The 26873-nt window shown below is 35.7% G+C and overlaps 2 protein-coding genes across 4 annotated transcripts in view; one reads left to right on the top strand and one right to left on the bottom strand.

Moving 5' to 3' along the window:
- ssbp2a (single stranded DNA binding protein 2a) overlaps positions 1 to 13668 on the bottom strand; it is a 40278-nt gene extending 26610 nt beyond the window's left edge. The window contains exons 1-2 of the mRNA XM_051110831.1: positions 13470 to 13668; positions 961 to 1033 (exon numbers count right to left, since the gene is read on the bottom strand). Of these exons, the coding sequence (XP_050966788.1) occupies positions 961 to 1033; positions 13470 to 13522 (126 nt within the window). The 5' untranslated portion in view covers positions 13523 to 13668. The remainder of the gene's footprint in view (positions 1 to 960; positions 1034 to 13469) is intronic.
- A 2206-nt stretch (positions 13669 to 15874) lies between these two features.
- On the top strand, positions 15875 to 24500 carry LOC127165517 (arrestin domain-containing protein 3-like). Of its 3 annotated transcripts, none has more exons than XM_051110216.1 (7): positions 15875 to 16254; positions 16348 to 16383; positions 16483 to 16543; positions 17829 to 17976; positions 18072 to 18168; positions 18771 to 19027; positions 23082 to 24497. In XM_051110216.1, exons 1-7 carry the CDS (start codon positions 15993 to 15995, stop codon positions 23487 to 23489), a joined length of 1269 nt encoding a protein of 422 aa, XP_050966173.1. In that variant the 5' UTR covers positions 15875 to 15992; the 3' UTR covers positions 23490 to 24497. The 3 variants fall into 3 exon arrangements, with proteins under 3 accessions (XP_050966173.1, XP_050966170.1, XP_050966172.1); XM_051110213.1 differs by lacking the exon at positions 23082 to 24497 and adding an exon at positions 19176 to 20081; XM_051110215.1 differs by lacking the exons at positions 15875 to 16254; positions 16348 to 16383; positions 16483 to 16543; ... (1 more) ...; positions 18072 to 18168; positions 18771 to 19027 and adding exons at positions 20099 to 21021; positions 21115 to 21150; positions 21250 to 21310; ... (1 more) ...; positions 22085 to 22181; positions 22677 to 22933 and having other exon boundaries at positions 23082 to 24500.
- The last annotated feature ends 2373 nt before the right edge of the window (positions 24501 to 26873 follow it).

Below are 26873 nucleotides of genomic sequence, written 5' to 3'. Positions count from 1 at the left end.
ATTAAAGCGCTGACGACAGCCGCCATAAACAACACGGGTGTGCCCAACATTATCTCAATACATTGCTGCGAGAGCCACGGCTATTTTTGGGTTCAAGTCCAGCGTGAACTGGTTACATGAGCAGGGTGGCAAAAGACAGGAGTCGCAAAGGAAACCGGCCACAATGGACGGGCGGCTGGCTTAGTCACAGAGGCTGGTCTGAGTCACGACAGCAGCGTCTGGCTTGTTGATGTTCACGTCTGAGTGGTGGGCCAGCCTTTGTGTTTTTACCTCTGCAATTGTGCCAGTCTCTTTCTCTGTCTTTTGTTCTGTTCCATCTGACCTTATTCCTCTGTCATTCGCAAATATTTACTTGACTCAGAGCTACAGCACTCATCTGCATCTGCATTTACTTTTACTGTTCAATTGTATCTTGTCAGCGATCATGTCATTAGCAAGCGAGCTGTCGTGGATACAGATATAAACATCTCTTCCCAAACACAGCTTGAGTGGATGACAAGCCATTAACGTTGAGTGTCTCTGATGCAGACCCTTTAGAAGAGAGTTAAAACATTGCTTGCTGCAGTGCAAACAGGTCTCAAATTGTCCATTCTGTGTACTGGGTCATCTAAAGCCTTTCACAACAAGCTATTTCTAACTAAAACTTCATGTTGAAGATAAACTATGCTCATTTACAGAGCAGACCAAGTGAACCTTTTCCGTGTAAAACAGCTTACAGACCCCTGCCGCATCTCCATGAGACAGTGCCATTAAACAAAAACAGTTTGCCCAGTTTCTCATGCCAGCACGGTTTTGTATTCAGTGTAATTCAATTAAGCTGGGATCAGAGAACGGTAAAGGATACACTGGAGCCGTTTACTGGTTCTGTGAGGCTACATGTAAATATTACCTCCTTAAACTACAGCGTCTTGCAAAGATTAGCGTTTAGAAACATTTAGAATGAAAAAGTAGTTCACCTACCTCTGACAAGAAGGTCTGTGCTGATTTCTGAGCTCCAACATGTAGCAGATATTCATACACATACAGAGCTAACCTGCAAAGACAAAAAGTTAAGAAGACTTTAAGAAAACTTTGTTTATATTATCATTTCATATATATATATATATATATATATATAGAATTCTTTCCATTCTAATGATTTTATTTTAGGTCCTGTTCCAGTGGCTACTTAAAATGGTGAACATTCAAGCTCCACTTCTCAAGCTCTCACTTCTTCAGAGCCCATTGAGTTTTAACAGACCCCCTAAAGCATGCAGTGATTTCAGTGGGGGGTAATGGAGAATGAATGGGGGCAATGCCTCCATCACGATATGATTGCATATGTCTGGTTATGGTTGGCTGTGATTGGTTCATGCTATAAATCCCGCCTCTTATGTTCATGCACACTCTGCATGTTAATCAGGCTGAATGAACAATATAATGGCGTTAAAGGGAAGACTCATTTAAAAAGGTAAGTAAACAACACACATACTTTAATATAACCACTTCATTACATCAAAATAAGACTTGAAATGGCATGAAAACATGATCTGTGGGAGTTTTTTAGTGAGTAATCAGCTTGGTGAAATTTAAAGTAAATCACCATGTCTGTTACCAATGTTTATTCAGCTTTAATGACTGATGATCCACAAAATTCAAAAATAGTTAAAAGGTACCAGAACAGATAAACATAAATTCACAAATAAAATATACTGTTTAAATTGTTACTGCATTGAGTTATTATTTTGTAATAAATGTAAAATGCCTAAAAACAATAACTTGATGAGATTCATTCTTGGCTTTAACTACGAAATATTGATTACACTGTTAATGTAAAAATATAAAATAGTTTTTTTATCGTAACTAACAGCCTGAAATTTTTGTTAATCCAGCAAATCTGAAATTGTTCAATACCGTATGTGCATTTTCAATATTGCACAAATAAGATTTCCGAGATACAGCAAAGGGAAAGATCTTCAATGAATAATGACTTGAATTTTAATCTGTTCTTCAAAGCTACCATATGGTTTCAGAAAAAATAGTACTCATGGTACTATATAGTGCTTTTTGTCATTTTTAGGTCTTGGTCACCATTCACTTTCATTATATGAGAATAAAAACAATGTGAACATCCTCACACGAGGGGAAATATCTTTATTTTTGGATGCACTATCCCTTTAACTGAACCCATATCTTTATGGTCTAGTTGTGTATTCTTTCATATGGTTAAAGAACCCATATTTGAATTTAATAAGGCAGCTCAAATGAGTCCCAGTTTGGAGATCATTATCAAGACAAACACGAGGTTCACTCAGAGTTCAGTTTTCCATTACTCTTCAATTTACTTTCAGTTTATAGTCTGACATGGACAGATTATATTTAGTACTTCCATATCTCTGCCTTGATGTTTGATCTTTTTTATATACTGGTAAAAATTCCTTGTAATAAAGCACATGATTTTTTTTGTGTGTATCCTCTATGAATGTGTGAGTGAACCTGAGTCAGCACAGTCCAGCAGCATCCTATTAAATTTTATCATTTTAGACACAGTCAAATTTAATTATGCTTCAAATGTAGACAAAATATTCACTCTCCTGCTTGTTTCTGCAGAGTGCAGAGCAGACACAGCATGCGATGCACTGAACAACCTCCAAATGTTCACAGAATGCATATACACTTACACAAAACAAAAAATATGAAGAACATTCACCACAATGTAGAAGACAGTGTTTGTACAAGAGAAGAAAGTGGAACAATGACAGAAGAGTTTAGGAACATTGGCAAACCTAGATCAAACACAAGCGAGTTAGAGAGAGGAGATCTGGAGGTTGGAGGAATGGCAGGGGGTCCTGAGCTCCTGAGAATCAATAATCCTCCTGAGATTGTCAGCAAACTTTCATATTCTAATGACAAAACATAGAAAAGAGACAGAAAGACCTGGAACTTTCCAGCTGTGTGCTCTCTTTTTCCGCAAATGAGCAAAATCCAACATTTTCTGACTAGAATGGAAAAGAAACTAGGTTTCAGGAGTCTAAGATTAAAAGATATCATGCACAGGCATACTTGTGACAATTTTAGGATGAACTCGATTTTTACATTTTCCTGCTATAAGGTGTTATGGATGATTGCCAGGGTACTGCTATTGGTTGTTAGGGTCTTCTGAGTGGTTTCTATGGTGTTCCGGGTGGTTGCTAAGTAGTTGCTTACTGGTCATAGCCAAAAAGGCCTCTTCCCCCACAATCCATAGAATTTTTTCACTCCTTTTATCATCTGCGACTCCTCAACAAGCCACACAATTTGAGCTGATTTTCATGTCTACAGGGCGGATGAGTTATATGATGAAGTTTAATTTCAGTATGGGCAGTAATAATGATGCCTGCTTTTAAAAACAGTAACAACATTTAAAACAGTAATAAAAGAAATACAATACATGTGAAATAAAAATACAAATAACCAAATATAGCTGCAAGCAGTGATTATCGGGGTTCAAGCGCTTCAAAGCATTTAAGCACATTTGAAAAAAGACATTATTTAGCAAGCTTGTAACCACCTAAATCAATGATTTAAAAAAGCATTTTTGGCAAATCAAGGTAATTTACGATAGAAATATTATGTTTTTTAACATGTGCTCACCAGATTTTGTGAAGTTTTGAGTTTTCCTTTAGGCTTTATAGGATTTTGGGTAAATTCGGACAGGTCCCTTTTCTAAACGACCCTGTTATGGCTTCACAAAGAGTACATTTCAACAGTTTTTCGATAATTACTGGCCTAGAGAGTCCAGAGAATTGTACTGCAGTGTTTTGTGAAAAACGTATGAGTAGCTTGCAAAAGTAGGTTTTTTACATCTTCTTAATCATTTAACAAATGATTTGATTGACAGCAGTGGTTCTAGAGGCAAAGACATCCGCAGTGAGGAGTATGGTATGAATATCGTGTGTATGTGTGAAAAACCGTACGACATACAATCATTTGTGCCCTTGAAATATGCGATATCACCCCCAGTGGCCGATTTCTTTCAGATTTCTCTCAGACATTTGAAGCTGTAAGTTTCGTTCCTGATCAGCCTCTGTTAACCTTGTCCAATAAGTGCTCAAATTCTTTAGCCAATGGTGGACATGTTTTTTTGAGATACGCAAATGTCCTTATAGACACTTGTGGCACTTCGGACCAAGACCGTGCACACAGATTTTCATGTTGATGGGATGAATGGTTGTGCAGTTATAGCCATTTTTATGTTTTTTTCCCTCTTATAGCGCCACAAATTGGCCAAGCTCCGCATTTTTTTTTTGTGACCTCATATTGAGCTCTTACATAAGTGTTCTGAGTTTGACGGCAGATATCTCATTCTGTTCAGGAGTTATAGCCATTTTACTAAAAGTGGCCCTGCCCCTTTATAACATTTTAAGGCCCCTTTGCGACGTTGAGTCAAAAGTTAATTATTCACTCTCCAGAGAATCTTTCTGCACTGGTTTGGTTCTGATCGGCTGAGAAACCTAGGACTAGTTCCCAAAAATGTGTGTGTTTTGTCCAGCGTGAGCCAAGGATTCCAACGACACTTGAGCCTGCAACTGACGGTTTAGGAGTTATGAGGGATTTCGTACTTTTGTTCGCTGTAGAGTCCCTGTCAGGCCGATTGGGGCGAGCCTTGGTCACGTTGTAGGTGGTGTGAGTACTACCACCGAATTACGGTTTGGTCTGCCCAATCAGTTTTACGTGGAGATCGCTGATGCGTGACTATTTAAATTTTTTACAATAGGGTTTCAACTAGATGAGTTAATTTTGAGAACAAACTTTGAATTTAGCTTAAGAAAGCCTAGCCTGAAAGTTTGAAGAAGCTGTAAAAGCTGAAAGCTTGAAAATTTCGATGGATAGATTAGACATTGTTAACATGTTACTAGCATGTTGCTAACATAATTTCAACATGATTAGCTTATTGTTAGCATGTTTCTAGCATGATTAACATGTTGCTAACATGTTTCTACCATGATTACTATGTTGGTAGCATATGTTTTTAGCATGTTGCTAGCATTTTTCTATCATGATTAACATGTTGCTAGCATTTTTAATGTAAATATAGCTAACATAAATGAAAAAAATCCAGGTGAAAACCAGCTAAAACCAATCAGATGTAATAAAAAAAAACATCTTAAAACCAGCAGATTCAGTTAAAAAAAAAATAAAAATACAGGCTGGTTGTTTAGTCTTAGCTAGTTTAAAATGAATACAGCTGGTTAAAGCTTGGTTGGTCTTTTAGCAGATTTCCCAGCTTGTCCAGCTAAAAGTGGCCAAAACCACTTTAAAACCAGCCTGAGAGACCAACTAGCTTAGGCTGGTTTCAGCTGTTTATTCAGTAGGGAGTTGTTAAGCTTTGCTACAGCGATAGACAGCTTAAATCCACCATAAGCCTCATTGTATAAAAGTTCTGACCCCTCAGGTTTTGATAGTCTGGTTTAAGCCAAATCAGTTATAAAAGATATAGCACACCGAGTCAGACCAGTCTGAAGGTCTGATCCGAGTTTGGTGGTTGTAGCTTTAAAGCTCTAGGAGGAGTTAGTGTTTAAATTTTAGATCAGTAAGTTGGCTTTCTCAAGCCAACTTAAAAAATTAATGAGCAAGTCTGATTCTGGTTTGTAGCTAATTATTGATCAAAACATTAAATTAACACATAATCCTGAATAAATAATTTTGACAGTTATCTGCACTTATTTTATGCAATAAAATGACCAAGTGAAGTAATAATAAAGTGATCTCATAATTGTTTACTACAGCTCAAGATACTAGATAAACAATCAATATGAGAAATGTTATAAAGAGATAATAATGACAGAACAGAAGAGAGGCGAGATGAGCACATAGTCTCAGAGCGTGTCGTTAACCTCATGCTGCGCCCTCATCCCATCAACACAGCGCTCTTCCCTGTTCTGCAGATGAACTGACAACATTCTCATTGGCTGCCTTACACCCGCTAGATGCAAACAGACTCATTTCCCAAGAGACATTAGAGAGTGGGGAGTAATGGAGTTTGAGGGTGATCCTGTCTCTCTGTGTGTGTGTGTGTGTGTGTGTGTGTGTGTACTTGTATATTTGGGACAAATATGTCTATGTGTTTGACACATTAGGTGCAGTGAAAGAGAACAGAGGATGAATACAGAAAGACAAATATAGAGATGGGTAGAAGAGGAGAGACAGGAAAGCAGGAACTCATAAATGATTAATGATGAGAGCTGAAAAGGAGGAAGGAGAGTGACACGAGGACAACAGAAAAAAAGATTGCAACCATGATTTGTAAAATAGCTGACAGATTACAAAAATTAGCTTTTAGTCAACAAAACTCTGGTGAGCCTGACATCTTTGACTAAACCTTTGAAAATGTACACATGTATGGTGGTTTTGACCTTTTATGTGTGGCCAATAAACAATAGAGGAATGCATATTTATGAGATGTAATGTATAATACATTAAACACACAAACACCACCATGTTTCAAATTTTGGGGTCAGTAACATTTTGAAATGTTTTTGAAAGAATCTCTTATGGTCACCAAGAATGCATTTATTTGATCAAAAACACAGCAAAACAGTCATATTTTAAAATATTAATATACTATAAAATAACTGTTTATATCTGAATATTTTTTAAATATTTTTTTAAAGTCTTCAGTGTCACATGATCCTTCAGAAATCATTCTAATATGCCAAAAATGTTGTTCAAGAAACATTGTATTTAATTTTTATTATTAGTAATGTTGAAAACAGTTGTGCTCCTTTTGCAAAAACAGTGATACATATTCTTCAGAATTCTTTAAGTTCAATAGCATTTTTTTTTCAAACAGATCTTTGTAACAATCTAAACGTCTTTACTGTCACTTTTGATCTATTTAATGCATCCATGATGAAAAACATAGAAGCAAAAAATTAATTCCTCTTGATCTTCCTCTCTCTCTCTCCCTTTCTCTTTTCAGGGATACTGATCTCAAACTTTTTAATGGATGCATGTAAATATATAGTAGATTTATTTTCAAGCAAATTGTGGTCATGGCAGATTTACATTTTTTTTTTTTTTTATGCCGTTAAAAAGAGTCATGACATGACATGAGAAATCAAATTTGCCTTGATCTTTTGGCATATAAGAGGTGTTTGTACCAATAAAACATCCAGCAGGTTTCATAGCTTAAAACATCTTCCTCATTATAAACAAAGCATTTATTAAATCAAGCTCCAAAAACGGCTCGTTTGCATCTGAGGTGCAAGATGATGCCCCGCCCACCGGTGTTCAGTAGCTTAGCGGCTGATCACTTGAATATGCTGAATGTGAGTGTCAAAAGCAAATAGAAATTACAATCACTGCCGCTATCTTGTCTACACTAGATACAGTAGATGCGCGTTCACTTTCGGACACAGTCCATGTGCACATGTGCAGTCCATAGATGTGTAAACGTAGATGCCTCATTAGAAACTGTTTCTATGGGCCACTATACGTAAGCCGTCCGCCATATTCTAATGGTCAACTTGACGTCATTCACTATAGTAATCAATGAACATTCGAAGATGCCACAATCCTGCACAGCCGATGGTCTGACTGGTCCACCATGACGGACACATCTACGTGCTTGGAGCAGTCGAATGGGGCAAATGGAGTTAAAGAACGTTCGCTTTGACGTGTTTGGTTTAAACAGCTCTTTCGCATCTTTGTACAGTTCTTCCATGACAACTCTCTAAAGATTTTAGCATGGTAATGGATCTGACAACGTTAATGTATTTGGTCTTGGTGGAATAGATCTGCTACGTTGCTGCTGAATTGCTGCTGCTGTTGGTTATTGCTGTAGTTGTAGAATATTGCCGCTGCAGCAAGCAAGCACAGGAACTTGCTACTGCCAAAACATATGGCGATACGGTACGGTGACGATTTAAGACATAGTGCACAAATAGCATATAAAATAACCCGTAGCAGATCTATACAGGTGGAGCTGGGGAAGGTGGAGGATTTCAGAGGAACTCTGAAAGCGCGTTGCAAAAGGCTCAAGTGAATGCTAACCAGCCATTTAAAGGTAAAGGTGCAAATTCATTGGCTGCGTACGTGACATGAACCAATCAGCTTGTGCCAAGTCATATAAGTGTGCGAATATCATCAATTATGTTAACACCCGTCAGCCTGCGCCATCTAGAGTTTCATAAAAGAACTTGGCATATATCAGAAGGATCCCAGCATAAAGAACAAGTAGATAGTTTATTTTTAATGGCATCCCAGATCGTATCTGAGGATTGATCGCACTTCGTCGGAGCATGTTGTGTTTGGGGTTTCTACAGGTTTTATGAGGGTAAATTTAAGACTTTTTAACGACCTTTTTAAAAACAACTAAAGACTAAAGAGCAACTAAAACACTGTATAACCAAATCAATAAGAAATGTAGAAATTTATTAGCCAAACAAATAAGAAAGCTTGGAAGCACGGCATACACCCTGATGTAATATATATTTAAAAAAAAAGTGACACAGTTTAAATAAATAAAAATCAGCAAACACAGTGGAACCAAATAAATATGAAACTTCCATTATCGCTTAGATAAATGGCAGAAGTCAACAGGCTTTTCAAAATCCCAAATATTTTTAAAACAGGCGCTTTTGCATTTTGTTTTGAAACTCTTTCGGCATGGTCTCACCTGTCTCTTCTTGTCAGTCAGCTCGACTCACTCTCTTCGGGTGATAAATGAAATCTGATCTGTGATGCGACTGTCGTTCGGCACACTGCATTGAGCAGTTTTAATTGTATTGTCTGTTCTCAAACTGAACTAAATGATTTTTATTACTATAAAAAAATCAAAACAAGTTCTGCTTCGGGTGACTGGCAGATAAAGCAGCCCATACCGCCATCTACCGTGTATTGTTTAATGAATATTGAACGACCTAAGTCATGTAGCACAGAAATTACGCTTTCACTTCACTTTAAAATGAAACATGAGGAAACAATCCCTCACAAAAATGAATGCCATGATCATATGAATTTAAGACTTGCTGCTCTGATTTAAGATCTTTTCAAAGCTTTAATTTACAGAAAAGTGATTTAGGACTTGGTACTAGATCTGGCTGCAGCTGCATCACAAACGGTAAGTAAATGATTTCATAATGCTTTCTCTGGAAATTACTTTTTTTTTTAAATCATGTTGTCAAAACACTCACATGCAATAGTGAGGGGGCGCTGATAGTGTTTCCTATGCAATGACATTACTCAATCATAACAGTGGCCACTTACTTAAACACGTTAAAGGACCTGCCCCTTAAAAACAGATCAGGTTCATGCAGAGGGTTAGAATGAGGGTTGAATTTTTGGGGGGTTTTTTACTGACCTGTTTTTTTAATAAGGAACATATTAAAATAATTTTTAAAAAGAAATCATGTCATGACCCCATTAAAATTGTGTGCAAACTGAAAAAATCTGTTTGGAAAGACATTTAAAAAAAGTTCTTCCGCTTAGCCTTTGAATCAAAGCAGGTGAAATGGAGCTATGAAAGAACAACAAAACAATTTTAGAGGGGAAAAGGCCATCTACGTAAGTCTGAGGAATGAAACTCATATCCTGTGTGAACAGGACAATGCTACATTCCTCAGCCTACCGGGCCCAAGTTCTTCTTCTCTACTAGTTAATATGGAAGTGGTTTGCTTTCTTATTTATCATAAAGTGCCAATAAAACTGAACATAAAATTATTTTATAGACACAAAGACAATGCAAGCAAACTACAACAAAGCAAGTGCCTGTGTTTAATGTTGTTAAAGATGTATTTGACTTGAGCAGGGATATAAACGCCCAGAATGAAAACCAGGACTTTAGGGTTTTGTCCAAAGCATGCTGCACAACACCTCGAGAAACAATGCCTTTCTCCACGACAACAGGAAATGCCAGCTTATCTCGCAGATGAAAGCGAGGAGAAAATGTGCAGCTCTGGAAAATAACTTACAACATACAAGCTTACCAGAAGCTCTTAGTATAGTTTACAACTACAGAAGAAATCAAAGTGACAATAATAGAGAAACCACTTAACTTTGTTGGATTTCAAACAGGTCACATGGGAAAACTAAAGGACCATGCAGACTGTGTGTGTGTGTGTGTGATATGTGAAAAAAGAAGGCTGTATAACACACAGGCTAAAGACAGAGAGAAAGACTCCTAGCCGGTTTCTAAGCCATGCCGTCACGCTTGCTTAACCTTGCAGTAGGGCCGGTGTGATGCCGCTTGCATATCAATGATGGAGAGAAATATCAGAGGCCAACCACTCTGCGGGAAAACTGTTCCAGCAGCAGGAACGACAACACCAGTCATTCACTTACATACTGAATACAACTGCATGACACTTTCACCCCATTAGAAAATACAAAGAGAACATATATTTGAAAATCACTACCCAGGAACTATATAGTAAAAGAATGTAAAGGTATTTAGTGACACAAAGTGTTAAATTATATGTACGCAGGATTCAAAATGTACTTTTTGGCCACATCTGCCAATGGTCAGCGGGTTAAGATAATTTCATAAATATTTCTTACCAGCTATGAAACTGTAAAAAATGTTTTCTTGGTGCTCAAACATTATAGAGCATGGTGATAGCAATGCCAAGGTCATGGGTTTGACTCCCACTAACAAAATGCTCAAATGCCATGTAATTTGCTTTGATAAAAGCGTCTGCCAAATGCATAAAAAAGTCTTTTATATTCAAAATGACAGCTGAGTTATTTTTTTGATATCTTTGGAAACAATACACAAAAAACTCCATGGTGATTTTGTTTCATAATTTTGTTTTGGTAGCTCCAAGTGGGGAATTTTCCACATATGTGTTCCCACATGGAGTTCTGGAGAAGAAAAGAATCTTCGGGCCTCCGAGATAAACATCCTATAGTACATTTTCCACTGAGCTAAAAGCTGTTAGAAGACACGTTGTGACAGATGTTTTCTTTAGTAGACGGTTTGCATGTCTTTGATTTGAATAGCTCAGATCACTTACATGAGCGAGGGTCAGATTTAATCCGTGTATTGTGTTACGGTTCCTAATAAAGTTTAATGCCAGTTGGCATTTTATTTACTCATCAAAGCCAAATTTTACTCACTTTTGGCATTTGTGAAATGTTCATTTGGGAACCATATATATGCATACGTACAACACCCAGCGATTTATTAAGAATAGCTACTTATTGCTACTTACAGGATAGTTTTAATCACCTTCCTAACAATGATGAAGAAATGTGACTCCTCAAACTGAGATCAGCCTACAAACCGTAGACTACAGAGTGAGCTTATCAATGTTCGGTGATCTTTACAAGAGAGAACAACTTCAAGTTAAGAGGGTGCTTAAGATCGCTATTCAATATACAAGATTTGCTTTCACTATGTTTCATGTTTCTTTTTTTTAATTCAACTTTTACTTAAATTTAAAGAGAATAAACTAAAACTAAAGTTTGCTAGACACAAGACTAAACTGAAATGGCTTGCAACTTCACACTAAAATCACACTATGTTTTTTAAATGCAGTTTAACCCTTTAACTGTCACTCCCATTTTTGAACACAGACATTTTTAATTTTTATAATTCATGAATGAAAACATTTTGAACGTTTTGAACTGATATATAATTTCTTATGGTATCTAAAACGTGATAGGGAAAAAGGCAACGAAGAAAGTCTTTTGTGACAAAGGTCAGAACTCATTTTATGACGTAGATTTTTTTTAAGTTGCACTCTTTACATATATTTATCTATTACTTTTCCTACATAATTTGTAACACAGAAATATGGTAACATATCTATTTAGGAGTCTTAGACCTTTCCAACGATGTAAAGTTTGTCATGATTAGATTAGGATTTATTTGTAATATGGTGAAGTCAACTTAGGCGTCCCACAGAGGGGACAGTGACAGTTAAAGGGTTAAGATATAACTTGCAAAAGACTGACGACACTCAACATACGATACAAGACTACCTTCAACACATTACCTTTAGTGTTATCTATAACTATGAATTTTGTTTGGATATGATTTCAGCAAGTACTACTTGTTGGTCCATGTCCATGTAGAATAAAAAATCGGTTTCCAGAATACACATTTAGAATGTCTTCATCTCATGTGAATGAACATAATTTTAATGATACAGTCAAACCAAAACTTATTCAGAAACCAGATATCATTTTTGATATTTTTTTTACTAGTGAGTGCAGGACACTATATTTAATTTCTGTAAGTGAGTATAGCAAAATAATATAAACTCTGACATATTATACCCAAAAATTCTTCATACAGTGGACTACCAGTAAAATTAATACAAATTTGCAACCAAAAATTTGATATGACACTTGTTTTGTTATACACCTCAAAGTCGTCTGATATTATCAAGATGAATTTGTTCTGACACAGTTTAACTCTGAGTTCTTGTCATATTTTATAACCATTTTCTAAACTACAGCGAATAAACTGTAATAATGTGAGAAATTTGAAGATGTCTGAATATATTTTGGTTCGACTGTATTTATCAAAAGAGCTGTTCAATTCTTGATGTGTAAAAATGTTTTATTGAAAAAGTGCACTTTAAAAAAAAAAACCCCGAAAACATCATAAAACTATTGAAGTGGACCGCAAAAAGCAGAAACCCTTAAAACAGATTTTGAAAATAAAATGGTAACACATTACAATAAGGTGTCATTTGTTAACAGTAGTATTAACTAACATGAATGGACCATGAACAATACATTTATAACACTATTTATTAATCTTTGTTAATGTTAGTTCATGTTAACAAACACAACTTGTGATTTTAATAATGCAGTAGTAAATGCTGAAATTAACATTAAGATTGTTTAATGCTGTATAAGTATTATTCATACATACTTTATGTTAACTAATAAGTTAACTAATGTTAACTAATGAACCTTATTGTAAAGTGTTACCACTAAAAAGGTGTAAGCACCAAAAACAAACAATTCCTTTAGAAATTCATATACATTTAAGCATAAAAGTTGTCAACCGCCCTATTACTGTGAAATTCTTAAAGATTCAACACCTTTCTGGCACAGAACAACATAACACAACCAAGCTTGTTTTGTTAAGCGACCAGTCAAAATGTCTAAGACGTGGAAAAGCAGCCAACAGACAACATTCAGATGGACAGCTGTAAAGGTCACTCAAATGTAAAACGCACAAAACACTGAGTTACAAAGGGACAAGGAACAAAACTATCTTTTAAAGAAAGATTCTGCCCTTGACTGCTCAAGAACGATGAAGCAAACTAAATTACTCCTGCTAATCATATAGGCTACTGCATGACCGCAAGCTTCACTGAGTGATCTAATAATGTTTTCTCATAATGCAGAAAGCAGGTAACTTGAGAGGCGAAGCATACAGCACTACATGCGCCAGTTGCTGTCTTACATGTCTCCTCTGTCCAAATGTGTGTGTGCGACTGCAGATGTGATCGCGAGAATTCCTCCTCCACCTCCTGATCAATATAACTTACTTTTCTCGGGCTTGACTATCCGATGGCACGCTGTTCTTGCCTTTGGCGTACATGCTTGCACAGACGCGACTGTCACGCACCTGTCAACCCATCACAGCCTCTGTCGAAACAATCTCGTCACCATAGCGACTCAGTCAGCTCCTCACCATTGGATGGACCGCGCTGAACAGGCGCCCTCTCTCTTTTCTCTCTCTCTCTCTCTCTAGATGTCTGAGCAACCTGGATGGCCACGCCCACTCAACACCTTTCGCTCTGACTAAGCCACGCCCCCGTAATCCGGCGAATTCTTCTGACACAAAGTTTGGCAAAAATACTGACCAAAATAATAGTTAATAGTGACATTTTAACTTCACAAACATTCAAATGTCTTAATTCCTTATAGTTTCACAGACCTTCAGCTGAGCAAGAGCAACATGTAGGCTACACAGAATGTAGACTGTACTGAGAAAAAAATCACAAGTGACCGCTTTTTTAGCATTTTCCCATTCCACATAAACGAAAAGACTGTGTGCCAGAAGAGACTGCAAACGACTTAGGTATGCAGTGAGTTTCAACTCCCTTCAGACTCAGCATTTCACCTAGGGTGTCTATAGACATCTTCGACAGATGTTAGTCAGAATAAAAAAGTAGCTAAATAATGCAAGGTACAATAGTTGCTACACGTGTAGCGTGCTGCCATCTAGTGAATAATTCCAAAACAATCCACACTTAACCACTTCATTCATGTACAGACCTATTACTATGCTGAAATACACTAGCAGTCAAAAGTTTTTGAACAGTAAGATTTTTAATGTTTTTTAAAGAAGTCTCTTCTGCTCACCAAGCCTGCATTTATTTAATTCAAAGTACAGCAACAGTACAAGTATGAAATATATTTAAAAGTACTAGTTTTCAATTTGAATGTATTTTAAAATGTCATTTATTCATGTGATTTCAAATCTGAATTTGTAGCATCATTACTCCTGTTCACATGATACTTCAGAAATCATTCTGATTTGCTGCTCAAAAAAACATGTATTAATATTATTAAAACAACTGAGAAGAATCTTTTTCAGGTTTCATTGCTGAATAGAAAGTTCAGAAGAACAGCATTTATCTGAAATAGAAATCTTTTGTAACATTATAAATGTTTTTATCATCACTTTTGATCACTTTAAAGCATCCTTGCTTAATAAAAGTATTAATTTCTATAATTTATAATAATATTGATAATAATAAAAAAATGTTTCTTGAACAGCAAATCAGTATATTAGAATGATTTCTGAAAATCATGTGACACTTAAGACTGGAGTAATGATGCTGAAAACAGCTTTGATCACAGGAATAAATTACAATTTAAATATATATTCAAACAGAAAGCAGTTATTTTAAATAGTAAAAATATTTTACAATATTACTGCTTTTGCTGTATTTTGGATCAAATAAATGCAGGCTTGGTGAGAAAAAGAGACTTTACAAAGTTCAAAGCTTTTTTACTAGTAGTGTAGTTGTTTTTCTTTTTTCCCTCTTTTTTTAAAACAATAGTTTCAGAGAAAATATGATTGTTTAAGAGTTAATCACACGCACATAGAGGTTAGAGATCAACAATTATTATTATTATTTTAAATTGCATCCTAATACTGCAAATTACTATAAGCTTAGTACTGATGCACAACTTACCATATTAACTTTACCTACCATCTACGCTGGTTATCTATTACCTGTCTAAGACTGTGTGTCAGAATATAGTCAAAGTCTAAATGTTAGTGTGTGTGTGTTCCAGCTAAATGTTCACAGAGGAGCTGGAACACACACACACTAACATGTTACTGTCATTTTTTTTCTTTAAGTGACTCTTTAAGATCCCATAAATATATTTTTATAAAAATATAATTTTGTTGTCATAAGGTTTAGGGTCAAAACCCCAATGCATTCAAAGTAGCAATGTAGGGCATGAAATCAAATTTTTATTGGGACTTGTCACAAATCTCGACACGTTCAAAGAATGCATCTGTTTTCTTCTTAATAACTAACTAATTAACGCTTAATCCAGCTTCTTATCAACCAGTCCAGCCCATGCACAGAACATCCTGCAATTCTGGGTTCTGTACTGATTATCATGAGGAATTTATATGAATTTTGAATTTTACATAACGGTGTCATTAGACCAGTTCAACTAGGTTGTACATACGTAGCTTGCTGCCATCAAGTGGACTTTTTTTAAAAAAAATCCACTGTGCTCTTGATAATGCAGCAAACATTTTATAGCCTTCCCCAGATCTGTGCCCCCGTCTCTGAGATCTGGCTTGGTTTTTGATGTGATTGATCTCATTTTTTAGTTGTTGGACCTTATAAAGTCCAGCCCAAATGTAAATATAAACCACGCCCAATGGCTTCAAACAACAGTAGGCTATGTACCACCCACAGCTGGCAGTCCACACATACTTCGATGATTATTTCCGGCAATCGCGTGCCTGAGTAGTTTAAACATTCTATTGAGTTGAGTTCAAACGTCAGAAGCAGATATTGGGACCAGGACTCAAGATGACCCTCACTGTGAAAAACATTGCTGTTACTTACAATCCTATCAACCAGGGCAATACCTTCAGCAGCGGGGACTTTATATCGGGACAAGTCATTCTGGATGTAGCGAAGGACACACAAATGCAGTCGTTGAGTGTGAAAATTAAAGGGAAAGCAGAGGTGTGCTGGTCCGAGCGTCACGGTAAAACTACTGTTGTTTATTCGGACAAGGAGAAGTTTTATTCCGTCAAGAGATTTTTTGTTCGGGAGGACAAAACACACGGTAGGAGAAACTACAGCTGTAAGGTTTGCTTTATCGTTATAAGATATCAGTTCGATTTAATCAGGTTTATTTTGTTGTAACTTGATCTTGCAGGAAATGAGATGCTGAACGATCCATCGGGACAGCCGTGTAAGTCTGTTCACGAATTAGATGAATATTGCAAAAAGTGCTTTGAGTATTAAACTTAAAATAATTCTGATCTTTGATTTGATTTTTGGATTTTCTTAGATTCTTCTGTTGTGGCATCCGGGCGTCATGTTTATCCATTCACCTTTCAGTTGCCTCAACAGTAAGTTAGAAAAAAAGAATTTTAAGAAGTTTTCTTAACAATTTTTTTCTTTGTATTTCTGTTGTTTTCATAATAAAAAATAATACTAAATTGCTTTCTTTGCGTCTTGAATACATGCAACTGAACACAACTTCGTTATTAAAACGGTTAAATTTCAAGGATTTTTCTTTCTCTTGCATGTTAATCATGCAACACTGACTTTAATTAATAATATATTAAAACAATATTAATGATAATATATATTATAGTGTTATATATATATATATAGTGTTACTACACTACCAGTCAAAAGTTTTTGTCAAAATAATGTTTTTTTGAAGAAATCTCTTCTGCTCACCAAGCCTGCATTTATTTGATCAAAAATACAACAAAAGCAGTAGTATTGTGAAATATTTTTACTATTTAAAATAACTGTTTTCTATTTTAAATATTTTAAAATGTAATTTATTTTTATGATCAAAGCAACATTTTCAGCATCATTACTCCTGTCTTCAGTGTCACGTTTGTTCAGAAATCATTGTAATATGCTGATTTGCCGTTCAAGAAACATTTAGTCCGTTATTATTATTATTATTATTATCAATATTTAAAACTGTTGAGTACAGTTGGTTCTTTGATGAATAGAAAGATCCCAAGATCAGCATTTATCTGAAATAAAAAGCTTTTATAACATTATACACTATACCGTTCAAAAGCCTGGAGTTAGTTAAATTGATCAAAAGTGACGCTAAAGACATTTATAATATTACAAAAGATTTCTATTTCAGATAAATGCTGTTCTTCTGAACTATTTTTATTTGTCAAAGAAATCTGGAAAAATTCTATATGGCTGTTTTCAACATAATAATAATAATAATAATAATAAATGTTTTTTGAGCAGCAAACCAGATTGTTAGAGTGATTTCTAAAGGATCATGTGACTGGAGTAATGAAGCTGAAAATTCAGCTTTGAAATCACAGGAATAAATTACATTTTAAAATATATTCAAATAGAAAACAGTTATTTTATGTAGTAAAAATATTTCAAAATGTTACTGTTTTTGATGTACTTGGATCAAATAAATGCAGGCTTGGTGAGCAGAAGAGACTTCTTTAAAAAGCATTACAAAACTTTTGACTGGTAGTGTATATTAGAACAAAATGGCTTGATTGCACATATTTAATTTGATATTTGATATTGATATTTAATAACTAAATAGAACAGAATACTTCCTTTTTCAGTAATTTCAACCTCACTTTACTTCATGCTGTAAAAGTTTACATAAAGCATTTCTCTTCCCTATAGGCACTTTCCACCAACCTTCAAAGGATCAGTTGGAAAAGTTGTCTACACTTTAGAGACAAAACTATCCAGATCAATGCGTATTTCTAGCAATGCCAAAACTGAGTTTCACTATGTCCCCAGATCGAATGTGTCCAATCCTGAACTAATGGCAAGTTTAAATCCCGTGTATGTCTTTACCATACATTCATCTATATGTTTTGAGGTTCCCTCATCTATCTGTATTACATGTTTTGCCTTGTTTAGGCACCTCAGTACGGAACCAAAGATAAACAAATGAAACTCTTCACCTCTGGGAGTGTCTCCATGAACATAAACACTGAGAAAACAGGATACTACCTTGGTAAAATTGTATTTCTTCTAACATCTCAGAAGTCTTATTGTTCTCTCATTGTCAATAAACTTAAATGTTGATCCTTGTAAACACAACCATTTCATAGAAAGCCTAACCAGTTCTGTATATTTGGAACAAGATTAAATATATGTAAAATTGTAATTATCAAACATCTTTGTAGAGTAGGTGAACACCGTTAGATGGACTTTTCCATTCTTGAGTTTCATGTTTACGGACTGTGAGCACTTGTGTATGCAAGTATGTGTTTTCAGCTGTTGTAGTAACTGACAAAGAAGTTACACATTTCAGGCTTGAAATCAACCATAACCTCCCTCCCCAAGTAAACCCACGCACCACTTGTAGAACTGGCTCAACTAGGTTTTTTTTTAATCTTTTTCTTCACAGAGAACGTAAATATAATTTACAGAATTTGCACAAAACACATACAAAAATCTGTGTTGTCAGCCTTTTTATCCATTCTCAGTTGTGTATTGTGTATCTCATATGTAATAGACGTCCATTTAGTCCAAATCAGACAAAGTCATAGTTTCTAGCTGTATTTTATTCACCAATTTTAACTGATCTAATCGTTTCATTGTGTCTCGTTACAGGAGAGGGCTTGAAAGTTTTGGCTGAAGTTCAGAACAATTCTTCCCGTGCACTCAAGCCAAAATACTGCCTGTATGAAAAACACAGTTTTTTCGCAAGAGGAAAGAGGAGGCTACACACGCATGATTTGTTTAAAGAGGAAGGGGAACCTATTGAGCCAAACTCAAAGAAAACTGTCACCAAAGTCCTGTCCATACCTCCCAGCCTGACCGTCTCTATCCTAAACTGTAGGATCCTCAAGGTTGAGTACAGACTCAGGGTGAGTTTTAGCATTTAAAGCAAAGGCTAATTTAAAATTGGATCTCCACGTCAACTGTAATTTAGATCAAAGGATGTGCTGATGGCTTATCTTATTACCCAGTTCTAAATGAATCATATGTTTTTCAATACATGTGCCTTGTGTCTAGGTCTACCTGGATGTGCCGTATGCCTCAGATCCGGAGATCAAACTCCCAGTTGTGATTCTTCCTCCCCCGCCTGTGTCTGGTGCTACAAACAGTGACTTTGGAATCTGGAATCAGCCACCAGGAATCAATATGTACCCCAACCCACCTCCTATGGCTCCTCAAGCCCCACCACATAATGTGGTTGGACCACCTGGTCAGTTTGGAGCTCCTGGTTACCCTGGTCCACCTCATGTTCAGTTTGGACCTCCTGGTTATCCTGGACCTCCGGGTCACTTCGCTCCCCCAAGTTACACCGGACCTCCAGGTCAGGTCGCTCCTGCTAGTTACACCGGACCCCCTGGTCAGTTTGGTCCTTCAGTTTCGCATCAGTCTGCCCCATCAGCTCCACCTCCATATCAGGAATATCAATTATATCCACACTTGCCAGACCACCCTGAAAAATCTTGACAAAGTGATTTTAGATTCAGCTTCTAGGGTTCTTTTATTATTACTGTTTTATCTAGATTCCTAGAATCATTTATATTAAAGTCTTTTAAATTTTAGGTAGTGCATGATGTTGACTGATAGTAAGCTAGCAGTATTCTATACTGTTTATTTTTATATTTCTAAACCTTTGGTAAAGTGATACATACTATTAACAATATAAATTCTGCTTTATTTATTAAGTAGATGATTGGTCTCCAGAAATGGAGAAATGCCTTATACAGTTTCAGGACAAAGTATGTGAATCTGTACACTATTTAAAAAAAAGTGTTGATGCTCTAAAATTGTACATTTATTCAACTAGAAATATTAAATTGTACTAAGTGACAATTTGGATATTTGAGTTGACTAAACTAAAAATTTAAGGCAGTACAAACACTTTTTTTTTTTTTTACGTTGAAACAACAGGCTTTTTTTTTTTTTTTTTTTTTTTTTTTTTTTTACAGTGTAGATTTACCATCCATTTCTGCATGAACTGTTACAAAATTTATGTATTTAATGCATATTAATACATTCAGAGTAGCAATGTAGGGCATGAAATCAAAAGCTGGATACGTTCAAAGAATGCATCTGTTTTCTTCTTAATAACTAACTAATTAACGCTTAATCCAGCTTCTTATCAACCAGTCCAGCCCATGCACAGAACATCCTGCAATTCTGGGTTCTGTACTGATTATCATGAGGAATTTATATGAATTTTGAATTTTACATAACGGTGTCATTAGACCAGTTCAACTAGTTTGTACATACCTAGCGTGCTGCCATCAAGTGGACTTTTTTTTAAACCCACTGTGCTCTTGATAATGCAGCAAACATTTTTTATAGCCTTCCCCAGATCTGTGCCCCCGTCTCTGAGATCTGGCTTGGTTTTTGATGTGATTGATCTCATTTTTTAGTTGTTGGACCTTATAAAGTCCGCATCAAATATAAATATAAACCACGCCCAGTGGCTTCAAACAACAATAGGCTATATCCCTCCCACAGCTGGCAGTCCACACGTACTTCGATGATTATTTCCGGCAATCGCGTGCCTGAGTAGTTTAAACATTCTATTGAGTTGAGTTCAAACGTCAGAAGCAGATATTGGGACCAGGACTCAAGATGACCCTCACTGTGAAAAACATTGCTGTTACTTACAATCCTATCAACCAGGGCAATACCTTCAGCAGCGGGGACTTTATATCGGGACAAGTCATTCTGGATGTAGCTAAGGACACACAAATGCAGTCGTTGAGTGTGAAAATTAAAGGGAAAGCAGAGGTGTGCTGGTCCGAGCATTATGGTAAAACTACTGTTGTTTATTCGGACAAGGAGAAGTTTTATTCCGTCAAGAGATTTTTTGTTCGGGAGGACAAAACACACGGTAGGAGAAACTACAGCTGTAAGGTTTGCTTTATCGTTATAAGAAAGCAGTTCGATTTAATCAGGTTTATTTTGTTGTAACTTGATCTTGCAGGAAATGAGATGCTGAACGATCCATCGGGACAGCCGTGTAAGTCTGTTCACGAATTAGATGAATATTGCAAAAAGTGCTTTGAGTATTAAACTTAAAATAATTCTGATCTTTGATTTGATTTTTGAATTTTCTTAGATTCTTCTGTTGTGGCATCCGGGCGTCATGTTTATCCATTCACTTTTCAGTTGCCTCAACAGTAAGTTATGTGAAATAGAATTTTAAAAAGTTTTTTTTTTTTTTTTTTTTTTTTTTTTTAACAATTTCTTTTTGTTGTATTCATGTTGTTTTCATAATAAAATAATACTAAATTGCTTTCTTTGCGTCTTGAATGCATGCAAATGTACACAACTTGGTTATTAAAACAAGCTTTATTTCTATTTTTCGTTTTTCTTCTTTATTTCTATGATCAAAGCAACATTTTCAGCATCATTACTCCTGTCTTCAGTGTCACATGTTTGTTCTGAAATCATTGTAATATGCTGATTTGCTGTTCAAGAAACATTTAGTCCATTATTATTATTATTATTAAAAAACACTACTGACTGGTAGTGTATATTAAAACAAAATGGCTTGTCTGCACATATTTAATTTCAATATACTTTAATATATAGGCCTATAATATAGTCAATTATATAGAAACTGAATAGAATAGAATACTTCCTTTTTCAGTAATTTCAACCTACTATCTGCTGTAAAAGTTTACATAAAGCATTTCTCTTCCCTATAGGCACTTTCCACCAACCTTCAAAGGTTCAGTTGGAAAGGTTGTCTACACTTTAGAGACGAAACTATCCAGATCAATGCGTATTTCTAGCAATGCCAAAACTGAGTTTCACTATGTCCCCAGACCAGATGTGTCCAATCCTGAACTAATAGTGAGTTTAAATCCCGTGTATGTCTTTACCATACATTCATCTATATGTTTTGAGGTTCCCTCATCTATCTGTATTACATGTTTTGCCTTGTTTAGGCACCTCAGTACAGAACCAAAGTTAAACAAATGAAACTCTTCACCTCTGGGAGTGTCTCCATGAACATAAACACTGAAAAAATGGGATACTACCTTGGTGAAATTGTATTTCTTATAACATCAGAAGTTTTATTACTCTCATTGTCAATAAACTTAAATGTTGATCATTGTAAACACAACCATTTCATAGAAAGCCTAACCAGTTCTGTATATTTGGAACAAGATAAAATACGTAAAACTGTAATTATCAAACATCTTTGTAGAGTAGGCGAACAACATTAGATTTTTCCATTCTTGAGTTTGAACTTGACTCACTCACGCACCACTTGTAGAACTGGTTCAACTAGTTTTTTTTGTTTTGTTTTGTTTTTTGTTTTCATCTTCTTCCTCACAACTTACAGAGTTTATGCAAAACATATACGTATAATCAATGTTGTCAGCCTTTTTATTCATTCTCAGTTGTGTATTTTATATCCCATATGTAATTATATGTAAGGTCCATTTAGTCAAAATCAGACAAAGTCATAGTTTCTAGCTGTATTATATTCAACAATTTTAACTGACCTAATCGTTTCATTGTGTCTCGTTACAGGAGAGGGCTTGAAAGTTTTGGCTGAAGTTCAGAACAATTCTTCCCGTGCACTCAAGCCAAAATACTGCCTGTATGAAAAACACAGTTTTTTCGCAAAAGGAAAGAGGAGGCTACACACGCATGATTTGTTTAAAGAGGAAGGGGAACCTATTGAGCCAAACTCAAAGAAAACTGTCACCAAAGTCCTGTCCATACCTCCCAGCCTGACCATCTCTATCTTAAACTGTAGGATCCTCAAGGTTGAGTACAGACTCAGGGTGAGTTTTAGCATTTAAAGCAAAGGCTAATTTAAAATTGGATCTCCACATTAACTGTAATTTAGATCAAAGGATGTGCTGATGGCTTATCTTATTACCCAGTCCTAAATGAATCATATGTTTTTCAATACATGTGCATTGTGTCTAGGTCTACCTGGATGTGCCGTATGCCTCAGATCCGGAGATCAAACTCCCAGTTGTGATTCTTCCTCCCCCGCCTGTGTCTGGTGCTACAAACAGTGACTTTGGAATCTGGAATCAGCCACCAGGAATCAATATGTACCCCAACCCACCTCCTATGGCTCCTCAAGCCCCACCACATAATGTGGTTGGACCACCTGGTCAGTTTGGAGCTCCTGGTTATCCTGGACCTCCGGGTCACTTCGCTCCCCCAAGTTACACCGGACCTCCGGGTCAGGTCGCTCCTGCTAGTTACACCGGACCCCCTGGTCAGTTTGGTCCTTCAGTTTCGCATCAGTCTGCCCCATCAGCTCCACCTCCATATCAGGAATATCAATTATATCCACACTTGCCAGACCACCCTGAAAAATCTTGACAAAGTGATTTTAGATTCAGCTTCTAGGGTTCTTTTATTATTACTATTTTATCTAGATTCCTAGAATCATTTATATTAAAGTCTTTTAAATTTTAGGTAGTGCATGATGTCGACTGATAGTAAGCTAGCAGTATTCTATATACTGTTTATTTTTGTATTTCTAAACCTTTGGTAAAGTGATGATACATACTTATTTATTAAGTAGACGATTGGTCTCTAGAAATGGAGAAATGCCTTATAGAGTTTCAGGACAAAGTATGTGAATCTGTGCACTATTTAAAAAAAGTAAGTGTTGATGCTCTAAAATTGTACATTTATTCAACTAGAAATTTTAAATTGTACTAAGTGACAATTTGGATATATGAGTTGACTAAACTAAAAATTTAAGGCAGTACAAACACTTTTTTTTTTTTTTTAGGTTGAAACAACAGGGTTTTTTTTTAGTGTAGATTTACCATCTGTTTCTGCATAAATTGTTACAGAAGTTATGGATTTACCATGAGTTTCTACATGAACTGTTACAAAATTTATTCAGCACTTAAACTAAGTTACAACAATACAGACAAACAAGTGTGCTTAACACACAACCATATGTTTTCTTTCACACTGTGACAATATTGTTCAAGTGAATACTGTATTTTCTATTTATGAATGAAATATAAAACTGAATGTACTCACAAATATTACAGACTTGCATATTATCTTATTAACAGGTGGAAAACAGTACATTAAGTCATTTATTATTTGTTAATTTTTTTTATTTTTTATAAGCTACTCTTTACAGCTTGGCTATGTAACTTTTTGACGTCTAGCGGTTAAAAACATAAGAATGTGCGTAAGAACATTTTAGTTGTTTTTAGTCTCTGCATTGGTGTACACATGCAAAAAGATGTTCTCTGAGCAGGTGCCTTATTTTATGCTGTTGTTTTGACTTATTGGAAACATTGTCAAATAAACATTTTCAAAATGACGAAAGATAAGTGTACATGTCAAGTTGTCAACATAAAACATAATAATTGCTAGGCTGATAATGTCAAACTTAAAATATACCTTTTAAATAAGAAAAAAAAAATCTCTGGCTTTTCTCATCACCTCTGAAATGCTAAGCTGCATGTTGATTCAGGTTTCATTACAGATTTCAGCTTTTCACTTTAGACAATGCTCTGTTTTTTTTTCCTTACAACCACCCTGCTATAAAACAACTGAAACCAGCCTGTTTGACTATGACCTTCTATGACCAGCATAGGCTGGTTTCTGGGTTTTTTTCAGCAGGGATTCCCCAGAGGTTTGCCATTTTGCATGACCAATTGATGCTAGTTGTGACATCTTGCTACTTCCACACCATATACAAGCCGTTGTAGGAGCTACCACCTTTTTTCCTTCTTGCTGATGGCTGTTCAATCTGCAGAGCAAGGCTGCCAACTCTCGCAGTTGACACTGTTCTCACATTCTCACACCACACATCCATTTTCTCACAGTCAAAAGCACCCTTAGTTAAAACTGTAATAATAAGATATTGGCAAAACAGATTTGATAAAGTCACCAGTGTATATTTGTGCTTGCACTCTGGAAAGTGTCAAAAGTTTCTATTTACAGTGTGTTTTTGTAGCATAGTGCAATGCAGCCATTTTAGTGATTATATGGAAGCACTATTTGCTCACTTTCTAGGCTTACACTATACAATCTATACAGGATTTGAATTTGACTTTCGTGCTGCTAACAGAAATCAACTTTTCTCTTGAGCACTAAAACCATTTAGAAGATGCATCTTTAGTGCCTCTATTGGGATGTCAGATGTCGAACGGCCATTTTCCAGCGTAATTTACTCCCGCCCACTGATTAACATAGAATTTGCATACAGGTTTACTTTGAAAATGAAAACGAACATGAAAACTGTGAAATAAAAGAGACCATTTTAGGGATACAGTGCAGTCATACCAGTTTTCTTACACAACATTTCACCACATATATAATTAAGTAGTAGTACTAGTTTCTTAGTTATTTTATAATCCATTACAGTGTACAAAAAAAAAGGCAGCAGCTGCGTTTGTATGAAACAATAGATCAAGTCCACGGTACCAGGATAAAATAATTTTTACGTATTTTTTGGGGCTTTTTATGTCTTTTATTGTGATAGGACAGTAGAGAGATGACAGAAAAGAGCTGGGAGGAGAGAGGGGAGCGGGATCTGCGAAGGACCTCGAGACGGGAATCGAACTCGGGTCTCCGTGAGCGCTGTTGCGCTATATGTCATAACAAGATCATAACATAAATAACATCATAACAACGAAATAGTTTAATAGCTATGATACTGGGTTTTAAATCAAATGTTTGCATAGTTATGACAGAAAACACTAGCATCTAACAATGCCTTGGAAAAAAACAAGCATGTGTCCTATTGTGTGTCCTAAACTCCTGAAACATTGGTGTCTCATTAGAGCAGTCAATGCAATTTAAAAGAAGTCAATTAAATCTGTAAGTGGGGGTGGGTGTGTGGAAAAATTCAGATGTAATCCCTTTTGTAATCACATTCAGATTACATTTTTCAAAAATAACTGTAATTTAATTACACATTTTTTCTCAGTAACTGTAACTAATTACAATTACATTTATTTTGTAATTAAATTACGTAATTCCGTTACATGTAACTAGTTACTCCCCAACACTGGGGATTGGCATGGTAATGTACATGACAATGTTAATGTATTTGGTAGTGGCAGAATAGAGCAAGTACCGAGACTTGCTACTGCTAATACATCCACAACATGCTGCTGTGAGCATGTAAGAAATACTGCTGTTGCACATATAACATATATGGAATAACCCCAATATAGCATACATGAATCATCTCGAAGCAGATCTATACAGGTGAAGCTGGGGAAGGTGGAGGGTTTCTGAAGCACACTGAAAACTGCAAATTCAAAAGTCACTTTTGTGTGATTCATGTAGTTGCTAATTCGTACATTAGTACAAGAAGTGTTAAAATTTTATAATGTTTTAGTGGTTTGTAAATGTTATAATAGTGATTTTATAATGTCTAAATATAAATCTAAAGCAGAATACATGAAAAAGTCTATAGGGAGTGAAAATGGCAAATGAGCCAATAAGTGATCTTATGTTGCCATCTACTAGTTGTAGTGGGAATATTATGTCTATTTAATATTTAAAATATTTTCCAAAAGGTGGCAGAAATCTTCTACTTAATCATTGAATATTTTCCATGAATTAGCCCCCCCCAAAAAAAAAAAAAAAAAAAAAAAGTTGAAAAAGAACTTTAAAGTGAATTATATATAATTTTGAGCTAAAAAAGACTGGAAGTGGGCACATCTGAGTTGAAATGTCTCACTTCAAACCTCAGTGAGTTCCAGTCCATCACATGTTATG

The sequence above is a fragment of the Labeo rohita genome, chromosome 5 (genome assembly GCF_022985175.1).
Source record: "Labeo rohita strain BAU-BD-2019 chromosome 5, IGBB_LRoh.1.0, whole genome shotgun sequence".
Classification (NCBI taxonomy): domain Eukaryota; kingdom Metazoa; phylum Chordata; class Actinopteri; order Cypriniformes; family Cyprinidae; genus Labeo; species Labeo rohita.
This window is presented reverse-complemented; position numbering and strand designations above follow the sequence as displayed.